At 40.7% G+C, this 19,039-nt stretch overlaps 1 protein-coding gene across 3 annotated transcripts in view; it reads right to left on the minus strand.

Moving 5' to 3' along the window:
* Positions 1-19,039, minus strand: part of MTA3 (metastasis associated 1 family member 3) — a 135,422-nt gene that overhangs the window by 97,000 nt on the left and 19,383 nt on the right. For all 3 annotated transcript variants that reach the window (XM_021712546.1, XM_021712547.1, XM_021712548.1), the window contains 2 exons: positions 16,199-16,262; positions 11,835-11,952 (listed from right to left, as the gene is read on the minus strand). In XM_021712546.1, the coding sequence (XP_021568221.1) occupies positions 11,835-11,952; positions 16,199-16,262 (182 nt within the window). The remainder of the gene's footprint in view (positions 1-11,834; positions 11,953-16,198; positions 16,263-19,039) is intronic.

Raw genomic sequence — 19,039 nt, forward strand, 5'->3', positions numbered from 1 at the left:
CTCAGCCTCCCAAAGGCGCGGGATTACAGGCTGAGCCACCGAGCCCGGCTCTTTTTATATATTTATGTAAGTTTATATACACAATACTTAACTACTGTGTGACAACCGCCTACAATATTCAGTTTAGTAAAAGTTGTGCAGGTTTGTAGCCCGGGAACAACAGCCTGTACCACGTAGCCTTGGTGTGTAGAAGACTGTGCTACCTAGGTTAGTGTGAGAACATGCTATAGTATGTGCACAATGACAAAATCGCCTAATGACACATTTCTCAGATGGTATCGGCGACATTAAATAATGGTTACATAAGAGTTTAGTTTTCAGATAAAAAAATTCATACATAAAATGATATGAATATTAATCTCTACAAATCAAATATCATTATTACAATAAGGAAAAAAATTAAACAGAATAATATTAATAAATATAGCAACAGTAATCAAAATGATCTTATACTACCACAAAAACAAACACAATCACATGTGAAGAAATAGATCAGTTCATATAATTTATATTTGAAAATGTAAGTACTATTATCATTATGGAAACAGTAACTGAGGTTTACTGAGTGCTTACTATGTCCCAAGAATCCTCTAGAGCAGGTCTCTGAACCAGAGACTCCAGGTGGATGTTTCCTGTGTATTACAGGATCTTACCAGCATCCCTGGCCTCTCCCAGGAGTACTTTCCTGCTCCTGCCTCCTCTTCCTCCACTAGCAGTGACAAAAATGTCTACACCTGTCTAATGTTCCCTGGATGACAAAACTACCCCTGAGTTGAGAATTACTGTTCCACATGATTGCAATCAATACCTGCTCACACAACTGTTTCAGACTGGTGTTTTTAGGTTGATTTGCATTCACCACATTGCTCAGAAGTTCATACTCTGTAAAACTAGTCCTGGGCCTTTGCTTTGCTAGACTCAGGTGTGACCATGTGCTCTTTGAGCTATGGCTGACCATGCTTCCTGGCTTTGGCCCCCCTCCCCTACCTTGGGGAGGTGAATCTTCTCTTTCTCTCGAATGTGCTTTTAAATATAAACTATATTTTCTAATTCAAAAATAAAAAAACTACTCCTGAAAATCAGAAGCTTTATGGAAAAACAAGACAGAACTTTCAAAGCCCAGGAAACTCAATAACCAAAGTATTAGGAAAAAAGTAACAATCATAACGAAAATACTAGTATTAAATCTCCACGGACATTTACACCAAGCACAAAGGACCACTGACACTTCACCTCCTTGAACTCTACTCATTCGTCCTCCACTGAGAAGGAAGTCCCTGTATAGTTTTAAAGAAATTAAAACTGGCCAGGTATGGTGGCTCAGCCTGTAATCCCGTGCCTTGTGAGGCTGAGGTGAGAGGACTGCCTGAGCCTATGGGTTCGAGACCAGCCTGGGCAACTTGGCGAGACCAGATCTCTGCAATAAATAAATAAATAAATAAATAATTAGCTGGACGTGGTGGCACGTGCCTGTAGTTCCAGCTGCTTGGAAGGCTGAGACGCAAGGATGGCCTGAGCCCAGCAGCTCAAGACTGCGAGGGTGTGAGCATGCCACTGCACTTCAGCCTGGGTGACAGAGTGAGACTCCAACTCAAAAAAATAAAAAAATAAAGAAAATAAAAACTGAATACAGGATGTAAGTCCCCCGCCCCCAACACTGGAGGTATCTTCAAAGTCCATTCATCTGTACCTCAAAGCTTCCCCACACAGTTTTAATATAATGAAAAATACTGCAGATTTTGAGGCCGCTAAATTAGACACTGGCACTAGAGGAAGGAACGTCTGTAGAATTTCCACCTGTTTTTCCTTACCTCTCCATTATCTGTGAGAATCTGGCCTCTCTGATTGCTGAGGAAAGGCTCATATGAACTGACACAATTTCCACTCTATACTGTGCTATTTTCTTATTTGCCAACTGAATATGAGTTAATTCAAGTTTTAAAATCATGTATTGCAGCAAAAGATCCATTAATCTAATTCTTTAACTCCCAAAAAGAGACACCTAAAATTTCCAATCACTGACAAATGCTATTTAATTAGTAGCAGCACAGGCCACAGGAGAAGAGACTGTGACAGCTATCAGGTGCTGGGCGCTGTGCTAAACACATGTCAAGAAAACACTGGGATGCATCTGCATAAATCAGCATTCCCTTTTTTAAAATGAAGAAATGGGAACTTACAGGGGTTAGGTCATTTTCCCAAGGTAACTCAGTTAAAACATAGTAGGATTTACCCAAAGCTATACATCTAGGGTGATTTTAGTTTAATAGTTTAATATAATTATCATACTTTCAAACAGTTAAAATTTTGCATTTAATATATAAATAGATTTCTTTCTTAACATTCCAATGTTACAATACATTCAAATAATAATTCAAAACTTCCCACATACGATATTGTTCCTATGGAAAATTTTCTAGGTGGTTTATTCAAACTCAATGAAAGATTTATAATCTCGGCTGAGCACGGTGACTCAAGTCTGTAATCCTAGCACTTTGGGAGTCCAGGGGTCGAGACCAGCCTGTGAGACCTTATCTCTACAATAAACCAAAAAATTAGCCAGTGCCTGTAGTTCCAACTACTTGGAAGGCTGAGGCAGAAGAATCACCTAAGTCCAACAGGTCGAGGCTGCCGTGGCCATGAGTGTGCCACTGCACCCCAGCCTGGGCAACAGAGTGAGACTCCAACTCAAAAAAAAAAAGAAACAGAAATACAATCTCAAAGAAACTATCACCTTCATTTGCAAACTACATTTTCTAGAGTTTATTAGGTAGTAAGTAACCATAAATGAATTTAAAAATTACAAAGCCCCGGGCGAGGTGGCTCAACCTATAATTCCAGCACTTTAGGAGGCCGAGATGAGATGATTGCCTGAGCCTGGGAGTTCAAGACCAGCCTGGGCAACTTGGTGAGAACTCGTCTCTACAATAAATCACACACACAAAAAAACTAGCCGGGCATGGTGGCATGCACCTGTAGTTCCAGCTACTTGGAAGGCTGAGGCGGAAGGATCGCTTGAGGTGGAGGCTGCGATGGCTTTGAGTGTGCCACTGTACTCCAGCCTGGGTGACAAGAGTGAGACTAAATTCAAAAAAAAAAAAATTACATAGCCACAAAGACTTATTTTCTAGCAAGACAAATGCCACACAATCTCCCAAAATCCATCGAGACATCTGTGTTTCAGAGAGAAAGCTAAACCTCAGACACATCCTGGCATGGTGCTGCTGCCACCACCTACCCAAGGTATTCATTCCAGTTTCCCATCCCATGCCAATGCAGATCAGAATCCGGCCTCTGGCCAAAATATATCCACTGGAGAGCATCAAAGAGGTTTGCAAGCATGGATCCAACATCTGCTCTTGAATATGATGTTTTCTAACTATTTAATTTTCCTGCAACCAGGTACTGGCGGCGTATGGCGATTTCTGTGATGGCAATGTCCATGTTTTCCAAAGTGGTTAACTACTGATTGGTATGCCTTTTGGTAACCCTACGACACCCTCTCCCCTGAAAATAGGTTAATAAGAAAACAGAAGGAAGTCCTTAAAACCTTGCATCCAGTCAGTTGCCTGACTGCAAGTGAAAAGAAATATTCTGGATATGCTTGATGCTTCAGGTGGAAACAAGAATCCAAAATGACTTCTACATTCAAGATAAAGAATATGGTACTTTTCTCTAAAATCTACAAATCTGGTGTTGTTTAGACAAATACTTACAAAGAAGGTTAATAAATTATAAAACAAAAATGAACTTAACACGAAACATATAAAACCTATACAACTAAAACTATATTTTTAAAAAACTGTATTTTAAAAACCAACTCCCATTCCCAAAATACCCAAAAGTAGCCTTGAAGAAAGGGAAAGACATTCTTTGTTTCTGGTTAGAACATTCCAAAATCATCAAAATGTCTGGTATCCCTGGAGGTACTTGAAACTAACTCGGTAAAAATAGGAAAGCAGGGTTTTGGTTTGTTTTTCTTTTTCTGGTGCTAGGGATGACAACTGATGATAAAGTTCGCCTGGAAATATAACCATCAGCAGGCAGAAAAACACCAAAAAGAGCTGAGAGACAAGACAAGACTTACAGATATTAACACATACTACCAGTCCTCTACAATGTACACAGACTGATGGAATCTAACAGAAACCTCAGAAACCACATACTGCTCAGTACAACAGATGACTGACACCTCCAAAAGTAACACATGAGATTAACACAAGGTCAATCAGAATCCTAATAAAACCTGGTCTGGAAGGGGAAAATTGTAAAGGTAGGATACAGAAAATCAAGGATATGAATCTTCCCGCCAAGAAATTGTAAAGAACAAAAATAAGGGAAAATTTGCCCACCCTAAAACATCTATGAGATAGATAAAATAAGTCTGTATCTATCACACAATGAACATTCCATAGACTATCACTCTATGAGTCTCAATATTGATATAACAGTCTAGAAGAACATGTTAAATATTAGTAACACTGGTTAAGAGCAGTTAAGGTGAGATGATCTGAGGGACTTGTATTTTTTTGTTTGTGATACTTTATTATGACGTTTTCTACCACATTTCTTGTTTGCAATGAAATAAATTTTAAGATTGAAAATGCAAAAAACCCAAGAGAATAGAGCACCTTTGTCATGCCAGGTTACAAATGGACGTGAATTCACCATTAAGTACTTCCGACAGTGCATGGTTCACCTGAGCACTTTGACTGTGAAATGATGAGATGGGATGGTAAGAGGTGTGGAGCACTTGGAATCCTCTGAATCCTGGGGTTCACTATGGTGCACTCAGTCTCAAGACCTCCACACTTTCCTAAAACAACCTGACTATTCTTAACTTCGTCTAAGGTCATGTTGGGTAATTTCATTTAGAGAACATGCTTCACTACCTGAAAAATGTTTGAAAACCACTCGCCCAGGGGAATACCAGAAGAAACCTTAGGCATAAAATCAATTAACACTTGTTAATGAGCTATAAATCAATTATATTGCCGGGCTCACTCGGTGGCTTAGCCTGCAATCCTGGGCTTTGGGAGGCTGAGGTGAGTGGATTGCCTGAGCCCGTGGGTTCGAGACCCGCCTGGGCAACTTGGTGAGACCTCATCTCTACAATAAATTAAAAAATTAGCCGGGCGTGGTAGCGCACGCCTGTAGTTCCAGCTACTTGGAAGGCTGAGGCGAAAGGATTGCCGGAGACCAGTAGGTCGAGGCTGCAGTGGCCGAGAGCAGTCACTGCACTCCAGTCTGGGCGACAGAGTGAGACTCCAACTCAAAAAAAAAAAAAATCAATTATACTAATGAATATTCAGTATATTTCAAAACACAAAGGATGTCTTTGTCAAATAGCTAGCAAACTCCCCAAGTGCCACAAACTATTAAGAATCATTGCAGCCGGGCTTGGTGACTCAGCCTATAATCCCGTGCTTTGGGAGGCTGGGGTGAGTGGATTGCCTGAGCCTGTGGGTTCGAGACCCGCCTGGACAACTTGGTGAGACCTCATCTCTACAATAAATCAAAAAATTAGCTGGGTGTGGTAGCACGCGCCTGTAGTTCCAGCTACTTGGAAGGCTAAGGCAGAAGGATCGCCGGAGCCCAGCAGGTCGAGGCTGCAGTGGTCAGGAGCGGCCACTGCACTACAGTCTGGGCGACAGAGTGAGACTCCAACTCAAAAACAACAACAACAACAACAAAAAAGAATCATTGCACTTTCCTGAAAAATAAGCTTCAGGAACCTCATGTCCTTTTTAAAAAGGATTATAGAATAAATTATTGTACTTCATGTATTATTTTGCTTCCTAAATTAACTTTTAACAATTATAAATTAGGTAGACAAGCTTTCAAAATTAGATACAGTCATCATGCTTTTCAGGGGTAGATACCATATTTAAATAGTTTTTAAGACAAATGGGAACTCAAGATTGCACGATCTGATTTTTCTGCTGTCATTTGAAACATACCAATTTCAATTCTTGGTTCAACTCTTACCTTTACATTAGTAATAAGCAAAAATGTGTAGGTACACTATACACTAGACTTATGCTCAGAGCTCAGGAGAGGATCACATGATCAATAGCTCAGGCGGTCCGTAATTATGAAAGTCAACTAAATATAAAGATTACTTGCCAGGCGTGGTGGCTCAAACCTGTAATCACAGCACTTTGGAAGTCCGAGGCGAGAGAACTGCCTGAGCTCAGGAGTTCGAGACTAGCCTGGGCAACTTGGTGAGACCTCGTCTCTACAATAAATCAAAAAATAAGCCAGGCATCATAGTGCACGCCTGTAGTTCTAGCTACTTGGAAGGCTGAGGTGGAAGGACTGCCTGGGCCCAGTAGGTCAAGGCTGTGGTGGCCATGTGTGCGCCACTGCTCTCCAGCCTGGACAACAGAGTAAGACTCCAACTCCAAAAAAAGATTACTTAAATGACATGGCCTGAAGAGTTCAAAGAAGGGAGAAATCATAGTTCAGAGAAGAGTAACAGAAGTCCTCCCAGGAAAGTTAGAAAGTAAGCAGGGTGCTGGTGCACACACATGTACACAGCAGGACTCTCTTAACTACCCCACTAGAAGAATGTACACTTGGCAAAAACTCACAAGACTGTATAATAAAAAAGGGTGACGTTTATGACTTACAAATTATAACTCATTTATAAGAAAAATTCACGGTTAAGTGGCAACTCGGAAGAAAAGTTCACATTTTCTAAAAAATGTAAATCACACATGCTCTATGACTTAGCAATTCCCTTTGTAGAAACCTATTTTCTAGTTATACCTGCAGGGTGCATGATTATCCATTATATTATATAAGAGGATACTCACTGCAGCTTTATTTATGAAATTTTAAAATCCAGTGTTTTTTAAGAATATAGTTAAGTATTCAGTGAATACTTAAGTGTGATGTGATAGGTCTAGTATCCAGTACTAACAGCCATAAACACCTGAATTAGTTCTAGAAGACAAGGTGAGTCACACAGATTGGAATGCCAATGAATGCAATCTCCCAAGCCATAATACCATAACTCTACTCACAATCTGTTCAAAAAGACTCCTCAACACAAGTGGGCACAGACAACGCCTTCTGTTCTCTAAACGTTATCATCAGTGACTAACCAGCTCAAAATACAGAAGTCTGCAGCCAGGCATAATGCAAAGCCATCCTACGGACCAAACAGTGTCACCACTGGGTGCTATGGTTCGCAAAATCTATCCTGGGTATCTGCTGATTTAACTTCTCAGCATCAATATTCTAGAAGTAAGACATGGAAAAAACAGAAAAGAGCCTATGGAAGAGCTCATTTTTGTTTTTTTTTGAGTTAGAGTCTCAGTCGCCCAGGCTGGAATGCAGTGACACACTCACGGCCACAAAGTCTTGACCTGCTGGTCAGGCGATCCTTCTGCCTCAGCCTTCCAAGTAGCTGGAACTATAGGCACGTGCCACCATGCCCAGCTATTTTTTTGATTTACTGTAGAGATGAAGCTTACAAGTTTTAATAATCAGACATCAGAAATGTAAGTGGAAACCTTTTGGTATACAATACAAAATGTAAAGGCCTTAAAGAAAAAGAATAATAAATTCTAAATTTCCATATGGCAAAAATAAATAAATAAATAAACTTAAATTTAGGCAAGGTGCAGTGGCTCACTTCTGCAATCCCAGTACTTTAGGATTGCTTGAGTCTAGGAGTTTGAGACCAGCCTGTGAAACATAGTGAGACTCATCTCTACAAAAATCAAAATATTAGCCAGGTGCTGTGGCACAAACCTGTAGTCCCAGTTACTCAGGAGTCTGAGGCAGCAAGATCACTTGAGCCCAGGAGTTTGAGGCTGCAGTGAGCTATGATTGTGCCACTGCACTCTATCCTGGGCGACAGAGTGAGACCCTGACTCAAAACCAACAAGTAAACTTAAAATGAAATCACTTTTAAAAATTTTTAATAAGTTTATTTTACTTATTTTTTTATTTTTAATTTTTGTGAGATAAGTTCTTGCTATATTGCCCAGGCTGATCTCCAACTCCTGGAATTCAGCAAACCTCCTGTTTCACTCTCCCAAAGTGCTGGGGTTACAGGTGTGAGCCACTGTGCCCGGCAAATTTTTCTTAAGAAACAAATAACAATCCTGATCAACTAAGCAGGGATAATGAAAATGAGATCTATATACACCATGGAATACTATTCAGCATCAAAAGGAAGGAAACAATGTCTTTTGCAGCAACCTGGATGGAATGGAAGAACATCACCCTAAGTGAACTAATCCAGGAACAGAAAACCAAACACCGTGTGTTCTCACGTACAAGTGGGAGCTAAGCTTAGGATCTGCAAAGACACAGACAAAGGTATGATGGACACTGGAGACTCAGAAGGGGGTGGAGAAAGGGGTGAAGGGACACAAAAAAGCACCTATCGGGTACAATTAAAGTCCAGATTTTTTTTTGCCACTATACAATGCAATCATGTAACAAAAAAAATTTGTACCGCCACCAAAGCTAGCGAAATAATAATAAATAAAAACCCCAAAATTCAAAGAACAAAACGGGAGAAATATTTGCAATACCTTGAACAAAGGACAAATACCTTTAATATTCAAAGAGCTCTTCCGATAAATAAAATATAAGTAATCAAGTAGAAAATGCACAAGAGGCCAGACTGCAATGGCTTGTGCGCATAATCCTAGCACTTTGAGAAGCTGAGGCAGGATAATCACTTGAGGCCAGGAGCTGGAGACTCACCTGGTCAACAGAGTGAGACCCCATCTCAACAAAAAAATTAAAAATTAGTTGGAAGTGGTAGCATGTGCCTGTAATCTCAGCTACTTGGGAGGCTAAGATAGGAGGATCACTTCAGCCCAGGAGCTTGAGGATGCAGTGAGCCATGATCATGCCACTGCACTCCAGCCTGGGCAACAGAGTGAAACTCTATCCCTAAAAAAATAAAAATTAAAAAAAAACACGAAAGAAAAACACAGCCATAAAACTCAAAAAAGTGCAAAGTCAAAAAAAATTGCTTGAATAAATGATTCACCACTGTCATTTTTTATACAAGCAAGCCTGGGAGTTACTGCAGGTCTGTTTCAGTCCACCACAATAAAGCAAATTTTCTGATTTCCAATGCATATAACAGTTATGTTTACACTATACCATAGTCTATTTAGTGTGCAATAAAATGTCTACAAACAATATACATACCTTAACTTAAAAATACATTAATGCTAAAAAATGCTAAACATGGTCTGAGGCTCTAGTAAGTTACACTCTTTTTACTGGTGGGTGTACTGCCTCCGGGTGACAGCTGCGGCCCAGTGAGGGTGGAGGCTGCTGAAGGCTGGGGTAACTGCAGCAATTTCTTAAAATAAGACGACAGTGATGTTTGCCGGATCGGTGACCACTTCCTTTCATGAAAGACTTCTCAGTAGCATGCAATGCTATTTGACAGTATTTTAACCACAGAAGAGCTTCTGTCATCATTGGAGTCAATCCTCTCAGACTCTGCTGCTGCTTTATTCTAAATGCTTTGCTGTTGTTTCAACAACATTCACTGCAGCTTCACCAAGAGTAGATTCGACCTCAAGGAGCCACGATCTTTTTTTTTTTTTTGAGTCCAAGTCTCACTCTGTCACCCGGGCTGGAGTGCAGTGGCACGCTCATGGTCACCACAGCCTTGACCTGGTGGGCTCAGACAATCCTTCCACCTCAGCCTTCCAAATAGCTGGAACCACAAGTGTGTGCCACCATGCCTGGCTAATTTTTTGATTTATTGTGGAGACAAAGTCTCACCATGTTGCCCAGGCTGGTCTCAAACTCGTGGGCTCAGGCAATCCTCTCGCCTCAGACTTCCACAGTGCTTGGGATCACAGGTATGAACCACCGTGCCCAGCTAAGAAACCACTTTCTTTGCTCATCCATAAAAAGCAACAACTCATCCATTCAAGTTTTATCATAAGACTGCAGCAATTCAATCACACCTTTACACTCCAAATCTAAATTCTAGTTCTCTTCCTGTTTCCATCACATTTGCAGTTACTTCCTCCACTGAAGTCTTGCACCCCTCAAAGTCATCCACGAAGGTTGGGATCCTCTTCCAAACTCTTGTTCATGATGATATTTTGGCATCCTATCAACTACACACATTCTTAATGGCATCTAGAATGGTGAATCCTTTCCAAAAGGTTTACAATTTACATTGCTCAGACCCATCAGAGGAATCACTATCTATGGCAGCTACAGCCTCATGAAATGTATTTCTTAATAATAAGACATGAAAATCAAAATCATTCCTTGACCCATGAGTTGCAGAGTAGACACTGTGTTAGCAGGCATGACCACAACAACATAAAGTCACCAGCTGCATTAGGTCCTAACAAGTAAGTCAGCCTGTACTTTGGAACTCTGAGGCTGGGCATTGACTTCTCTCCAGCTGTGAAAGTCCCAGATGGCATCTTCTTGCAATATAAAGCTGCTTCATCTACATTGAAAATCTGCTGTTTAACACAGCCACCTTCAATGAGCTCACCTAGATCTTCTAGATAACTTACTGCAGCTTCTCCATTGGCACGTGCTTCCTCATCTTGTACTTTTGTTATAGAGACAGCATCTTTGCTTAAACCTCACCAACCAGCCTCTGCTAGCTTCACACTTTCCTTTGGCAACTTCCTCACTCCTCTCAGCCTTTATAGAATTGAACAGAGTTGGAGCCTTGATCTGGATTAGGCTTTGGCTTGAGGGAATGTTGAGGCTGGTTTGATCTTCTATCCAAACACTAAAACGTTCTGTATATCAAATATTACGCTATTTTGCTCTTATCATTCATGTGTTTACTGGAGTAGCACTTTTAATTTCCTGCGAAAATTTTTCTTTGCATTCCCAAACTGGTTGTTTGGTGCAAGAGTCCTGGCTTTTGGCCTGTCTTGTCTTTCAACATGCTTTCCTCACTAAGCTTCATCATTTCCAACCTTTCATTTAAAGTGACAGATGTGCAGCTCTTCCTTGCACTAAACACGTAAGGGGCTGCTATAGGGTCATTAATTGGCTTAATTTCAGTATTGCTGTGTCTCGGGGAGCAGGGAGGCCTCAGAGGAGGGAGAGAAGAGAACACGCACATTAATCTATCAAGGCCACCATCCCACATGGCTGCCATTTGTTGTGTCCCAAAACAGTCACTACAGTAACATCAAAGATCTCGGATCACAGACCACCATAATAGATATGATAACGAAAAGATATGAAATGTCTCAAGAATTACCCAAATGTCACACACAGACAGAAAGTGAGCAGATGCTGTTGGTGTAATGGTGTTATTGGACTTGCTCAACACAGTTGCCACAAAACTTCAATTAAAAAAAAAGCTAAGCCTGCCGAGCAGGGTGGCTCATGCCTGTAATCCCAGCAATTTGGGAGGCCAAGGTGAGAGGAATCCCTGAGCCCAGGGATTAGAGACCAGAATGGGCAACTTGGCAAGAATATAAAACAAAATATTAGCCGGGCATGGTGGTGCGCGCCTGTGGTTCCAGTTACGTCAAAGGCTGAAGTGGAAGGATCACCTGAGCCCAGCAGGTTGAGGCTGTGGTGACCATGAGCATGCCACTGCACTCAAGCCTGGGTGACAGTGAGACTCCAACTCAAAAAAAAGAAAAGAAACAAGCAAAAAAAAGTAAATACCTGTGAAGCACAATAAAGTGAAGTACGTACTAAATGAAGCATGCCTGGACTTCCACAACTGGGGATGTGCTTATCACCTCTAAACCTTGCCCCAAATGTTGCTTCTTCCACATGAAGACAAAAATATGTGATTTTCACGATATATTTATTTTCATAGGATGCAAAACCCCAAGAAACCATACCTTCTAAGAGCATTTCTGGAATGTCTGCTTGGTATCTAGGTCCCACGCGGATTTCACCTTTGTCGGCTAGTAGTGTTTTTAGTGAGGGGTCATAGACCAATGAGTAGAAAAAGGTGTCCTGAAAAAAATGAGAAGATATCTAGATAAACTAAACTCCTTCTACTTTTTATGAAGCAATAAAATCAACCTCACAATAATGAAAGCAAAAAATCTCAGTATGTAAAATTTCATTTTGGTGAATAAATTCATAAATCTTTACAGAGAGCATGGTGTTATTGTCATCATGGAAAATAGCACAAAATTAAATCAAGCCAAAGAAATAGCTTGAAATAAATTGGATTATAAAGTTTTACTATTTGTTTTTGTCTAAAAGAAAACCATTAACTCTGTAAACAGAGTCTGAAAAGCCAGTAAAATGAAGCTATTACTCAGAGGTAAGACACCTAAAATCAATTCGTCATCTCAACTTCTAAAGCCCACACCAAACAGCAGAGATGTCTTCAGGGACACGAGGCACTCTTATTTACTTCCCACTTCTTATTTAAAATATTAAGAGGCACACACATCCTACATTAATCTATACAGGTGATTAACTTACATGCAGCTTAGTAATTAATATCACTTTGTAAAAATTTACTTAAATATTTGTTAATTATAATTCTGTATTTTTCCTTCAAATTCTGAAATACACACACACACATACACACACACAGGTATAAAAACATAACTGTGTCAGGTGCGGTGGCTCAAGTCTGTAATTCCAGCACTTTGGGAGACGGCAGTGAGAGGATTGTCTGAGCCCAGGGATCTGAGACCAGCCTAGGCAACTTGGCGAGACCTTGTCTCTACAATAAATCAGAAAATTAGCCAGGCATGGTGGCATGTGCCTATAGTTTCAGTTACTTGGGAGACTGAAGCGTAAGGATCGCTTAAGCCCAGCAGGTCAAGGTCACGGTAGCCATGAGCATACCACTGCACTGGTGACAGAATAAGACTGTAACTCAAACAAAACAACATAACTATATACTCTACCACCAATACCACCACCACCACCACCAGCAGCACACACACCAAACTTTCCAGTGGTCGCTAACAAAGCTCACATGCCTTAGTCACCATGCCTAATGGATAAAATGACCTGGCCACCCACCAGTTCCTTGCTGAATTCTGCATAACCACTAGAGGTTATAAGAACCAGCAAAGTCCTGTCTTCTGCTTCCCAGTACAATCCCAAAGGTTGCTTACTGCACAGCTCTCTATTATGAGATTATGTATTATGTCCTAGAATGGCCTGTCCCACCATCAGCATGTTACCAAGACACAGCCACCCAAGCTACAGATAAAGGCCATGTCAGACTGTACAGCACTCTCCCTCAGGGATACTCACATACTGTGAACAGGAGAGGAAGAAAAAAACAAAGTCATTCCACTCACTGGGATATTCTGTGCTATTTTATTTTACTTATTTTTTTTAATCTTAATTTTTTTTTCTTTTTTGTTTTTTTCTGAGTTGGAGTCTCACTCTGTCGCCCAGACTGGAGTGCAGTGGCCGCTCCCAGCCACCGCAGCCTCACCTGCTGGGCGCTGGCGATCCTTCCACCTCAGTCTTCCAAGTAACTGGAACTACAGGCGTGCGCTACCACGCCCGGCTAATTTTTGATTTATGGTTAGAAATGAGATCTCGCCAAGTTCCCCAGGTGGGTCTCGAACCCGCGGGCTCAGACAATCCACTCACCTCAGCTTCCCAAAGGCGAGGGATTACAAACTGAGCCACCGAGCCTGGCTAATATTTTTTTTCTTTTTGAGCTGGAATCTCACTCTGTCGCCCAGGTTAGAGTGCAGCGGCACACTCACGGCCACCGCAGCCTCGACCTGGTAGGTTCAGGTGATCCTTCTGCTTCAGCTTTTCAAGTAGCTGAGATGATAGGAGTGCACCATCATGTCCGGTTAATTTTTTGATTTACTGTAGAGATGAGGTCTCGCCATGTTGCCCACGTTGGTCTCGATTCAGTGGGCTCAGGCAATCATCTCACCTCTGCCTTCCAAAATGTTGGGAATATAGGCGTGAGCCACTGCACCTGGCCTGGTTTTCAAACTGAATAAAGTTTTCTAAACTGCTCATCCTGCAAATAAATGCTTCCTTAAATACACTGCCAGAGGTCAGTTCCTGTCCCAAAGACTGACATAAGACTAAGAGGATAAAAATCAAGTGGATGAGGAAAATTCTAAACATCTTTTGCTAATTTTCATGTACTAACGTCTTTTTAGCATGTACACAAAGAAGTTGTTTGAGCCTAGGAGTTCAAGGTTGCAGTGAGTCGTGATCATGCCACTGCACCCCAGTCCAGGCAATACAAGACACTGTATCTAAAATAAAAAATAAAGTTTCAAGCATATAAAAATTGCTAACAATAAATAAGGAAAACACATAACTCTTTTAAAAACTTTATTCCTTTCTTAACAGCCAGATTATACCAACAAAAAACAATAAATATATGGAAAGTTTTACCTTCTGTGAACTAAGCTAATTTCTAAGTATTATCATTATCCATATTATTATACATTATTGTGAGACATGTTATAAAGTCTAGTAACCTTTTCTCTACTTTGAATATATATTTTCCTTTTGGTTTTCTTTATTAGGTTTTCTAATATATAGTAGGTTCTGTATGTTTGTATTAATTTTTTACTGTTATAGTTTCTTCATTTGAGATAAAGGGATAATACTTGAGTAAAGTAAGATATATTTTTTATAGCAGGAAAAAATTCCTTTAATTCTTTTTAAAAATACATATGGCCAGGCTCCGTGGCTCAGCCTGTAATCCCAGCACTTTGGGAGGCGGAGGAGAGTGGACTGCCTGAGCCCACGGGTTTGAGACCCACCCGGGCAACTTGGCCAGTCCTCAACCTTACAATAAATAAAAAATTAGCTGGGTGTGGTAGCACATGCCTGTAGTTCCGGCTACTTGTAAGGCTGAGGTGAAAGGATCACTGGAGCCCAGCAGGTCGAGACTGCAGTGGCCGGGAGCGTGCCACTGCACTATAGCCTAGGCAACAGAGTGAGACTCCAACTCAAAAATAAAATAAAATAAAATAAAAATACATATATATAATAAAAATTTTGAGGGAAAATAACCATAAAATCATAAAGACCAAATACCAAAACATCATGAACAGTAAAATATTTTTATTATAATACCCATAATATTGCTTTCAAGGTCATATAAAACTACATATACCACAGAATACTGTTAATGAGAATGTTCCTCCTTCAATGAAGTGCATGCCCTAATCCAACTTGTTAAATGTGCTTCTTGTTAAGGTTTTATTAAAAATATTTCACTTATTTTAGAGACAAGGTCTTACTTTGTCACCCAGGCTAGAGTGCAGTGGCACAATCATGGCTCAGTGTAACCTCAAACTCCTGTGATCGGCTCTAAAGTAGCCTGGACTACAGGCACACACTACCATGTCCAGTTGTTTGTTAGTTTTTTTTTGTTTGTTTGTTTTCTTTTTTGTTTTTGGGGGACAGAAATAAGGTCTTGCTCTGTTATCCAGGCTGGTCTCAAATTCTGGCCTCAAGTGATCCTCCTGCCTTGGCCTCCCAAAATGCTGGGATTATAGCTGTGAGCCACTGCACCCAGCTAAAAGATTTTTTTTTTTTTTTGAGTTGGAGTCTCACTCTGTCACCCAGACTGGAGCGCAGTGGCTGCTCCCGGCCAATGCAGCCTTGACCTGCTGGGCTCCGGCGATCCTTCCGCCTCAGCCTTCCGAGTAGCTGGAATTATAGGTGCGCGCTACCACGCCCGGCTAATTTTTGATTTATTGTAGAGATGAGGTCTCGCCAAGTTGCCCAGGCGGGTCTCGAACCCGCGGACTCAGGCAATCCACTCACCTCAGCCTCCCAAAGGCGCGGGATTACAGGCTGAGCCACCGAGCCCGGCTAAAGATTATTTTTAACTGACAAAATTTATCAAGATTCCAGAAAGCAGATCACAAATGGTAAAAAAATCTCATCTGAACAAAATCTAAAAGAAAAGCCATTTATTTAAAAACCAAAACCAAAAAGATCCAAGTACACTAAAGTAGTTTCATAAGGCAGAAAATATTTATCTACTATCAACTAAATCATAAGCTGTTCTTTATAAAGTCTTTCATTGTGGACTGAATTGCACAGGAGTTTTTGCTAACTCTTATCTCAGTTAAACAGAAAAATTAAATTACCCAAATGCCTTCCAGTCATCACACATTTACTATAATACAGCTATAATGGTACAATACTATGGTACAAAAAAATAATAAATTAGCTTCGTGTGAGATGAAGGGGGAAAAAAACCTACAAAACGAGTATGACTGGGAATTACCTCTTTATCAAGATATGACAATACTGACTCTGTCTCATTCAGAAGGGCAACACTGCATTTTCCCCTGTTGAAAAACAAAAAAAAAGAATAAAGGTCAGAAAGCCCACTTCACTTCACAGTGATGACATATATAAAGTTGAAATTTTAAACATGGGACTGATATTCAGAAACCAGTTGGCAGTTGGAAATAATAGACCTGCTTCCACAATCCTGACATTGTCGTTTGTAGGCATTTATTGGGAGGCTAACATGTGGAAGGAATTAGTATGCAGGAAATCCTTATAACATGCAATGCTTTATAGGTACTTCATAATTACTCAGAAAAAAAGAGTACAATGAAATCTTCAGAATAAGAGTCAGTTTCTGAAACTATAAAACAGGTATTACGAGGTAATTTTACACAAGAGATCTTCAGACAAAGATATCACCAGTGTCTGGATAACGTTTGGATTTTAAGTAGCCACTGCATATGAGAACCTAAAAATTGTACACATTCATATCAGGATGTGATGAATTTACCTTTATTCAAATTGCTCTAAAGACTAATTAAAGTACACTAAATGGAACGTCTGCAGAACAAGGGGCAAAATAAATCTGAGATTCACAGACCTTGAGGTCTGCCAGAATTTACCTTAGATATGACACTGGAAATAAGTGTCTATTTTAACACGGCCTGTCTGTTGTCTAGGCTTTGGGAAAAATCAAGGCTGTGCAGGTGGAGAAATTTACTCCAAGCACTTTCAAAATGATCCTCAGCACCTTGAAAATTGTAGTATAGCTACAAACCTGAAGGGAGCGATTATTCAAGTTATAGATACCGGCACAATGTGTCTTTAAAATGTCACTGTTTAATTTTCTAAACACAAGTCGCAACACCCCCGAAAAGCCAACATGCGGAAACAAATGCATCACATATACATTAAACAGGAACTTAGAAAAACTTCCTGTTGGAATACCAGAGTGAAATATAATTCAAAAAACTAGCAAAAGCAAACTAAAGCACTAAAAATAAAGTGCTGACAATGGTCAAAAGCCATCTTTTCCTAAAAAGTTTGCAACTCTACACTGCTTAAATTTAAAAAAGAATTCTCTTCATCAAAACATCCTTCACTATAATCATCATAGGCTAGAGAAAGCCGAGAGCACGAGTGATTTCCAAGTTATCTTGTCAAATCTCTAACTGGGCTTCTAGAAGAGATAAAAGTTTTGTTTCTCTAATACATTTTATTTAAGCATATTAGTGAAGCAAAAACAACGAACATCCCTCGAGCTCACATAACGGCACTGCAAAAGCAACGATTACCTGACACGCTCTCGGAAGGGACAGAACTGCAACCAGAGAAACGGCTGCATTGTCATCAACACAGCTCCAGTTGCCACGGAAGAACTCCTATGACCTGTGAACATGTGCTCACACATGCAGCGGCTTAATGACATTTTTAAAAATAGTTTCACCTACCTTTTTCCCCTCAATAACAGCTGACAAAGCAATATTTCTAACATTTAATACTTTATAACCTACAAGAAATAAAGCCCTTTTAAAAATAAGGTCTAGGGCCAGGTATGGTGGCTCAAGCATATAATCCCAGCACTTTGAGAGGCTGAGATGAGAGGATTGCCTGAGCCCGCGGGTTCGAGACCAGCCTGGGCAACATGGTGAGACCTTCTCGCTACAATAAAACAAAACATTAGCCGGGCGTGGTAGAGCACACCTGTAGCTACTTGGAAGGCTGAGGCGGAAGGATCACCTGAGCCCAGCAGGTTAACACTGGAGTGGCCATAAGCGTGCCACTGCACTCCAGCCTGGGCGATGGAGACTCCAACTCAAAAAACAAACAAACAAAATAAGGTCTACAGGCAAGGTGGCTCACGCCTGTAATCCAAGCACTATGGGAGGCCAAAGTGGGAGGACTGCTTCAGCCCAGGAGTTGACGACCAGCCTGAGCAACATAGCAAGACTTTGTCTCTACAAAAAAAAAAAAAAATTAAAAAATCAGTCAGTTGTGGTGGCGTGCACCTGTTCCCAGCTACTCAGGAGGCTGAGGTGGAAGGATCACTTGAGCCCAGGAGGCTGAGACTGCAGTGATCAGGGATCATGCCACTGTACTCCGGTCTGGGTAACAGAGCAAGATCCCCAAACTCTAAAATAAAAATGAAATAAAATAAGGTTTCTAAAGTTAGGCTGGCTTGTTGGTTTTAATAAAGAATAAAGCCTATGAAAGAGATAGCACTTCTTTTTTTAAAGCTAATGAAGTGAAACAATGGTAACGAAGAGGAGACAAAGAAATCTACATATGGTTTCGATCAATTAGTTGTCAACACTCTGCACTGGGACCAGCCAATACCACTGTCTTTAAGAGTTAAACCCTTTCCAGGTATATTGGCAGGTATGTGTGCGATCTCGGAATACACAGGTGACATAGATATGATATGACAACTGGTAATGGTGGATTCATTTACACTTGTTTGCACTTCTATGACCAGGTCTTAAGGGAAGGTCAGTTTTTAAAAAAACCAAGTAGTATCTGCCTACCTATCCCCAAATACATGTCAAAAAAGAAGGGTGTCTGTGCTTCAACTGTTTTTGCTCAGGAATACAGTCAAACAAGTTTGTTTCCAGGTGACCCATTGAGGCAGAGGTCCTCAAACTTTTAAAACAGGGGGCCAGTTCACTGTCCCTCAGACAGTTGGAGGGGCGGACTATAGTTTAAAAAAAAAACTATGAACAAATTCCTTTTTTTTTTAATTTTTTTTTTATTTTTTGAGTTGGAGTCTCACTCGGTCGCCCAAACTGGAGTGCAGTGGCCGCTCCCGGCCACCGAAGCCTCGACCTGCTGGGCT

The sequence above is a fragment of the Carlito syrichta genome, unplaced genomic scaffold, assembly GCF_000164805.1.
Source record: "Carlito syrichta isolate Samal-C Ts95f unplaced genomic scaffold, Tarsius_syrichta-2.0.1 Scaffold303343, whole genome shotgun sequence".
Classification (NCBI taxonomy): Eukaryota; Metazoa; Chordata; class Mammalia; order Primates; family Tarsiidae; genus Carlito; species Carlito syrichta.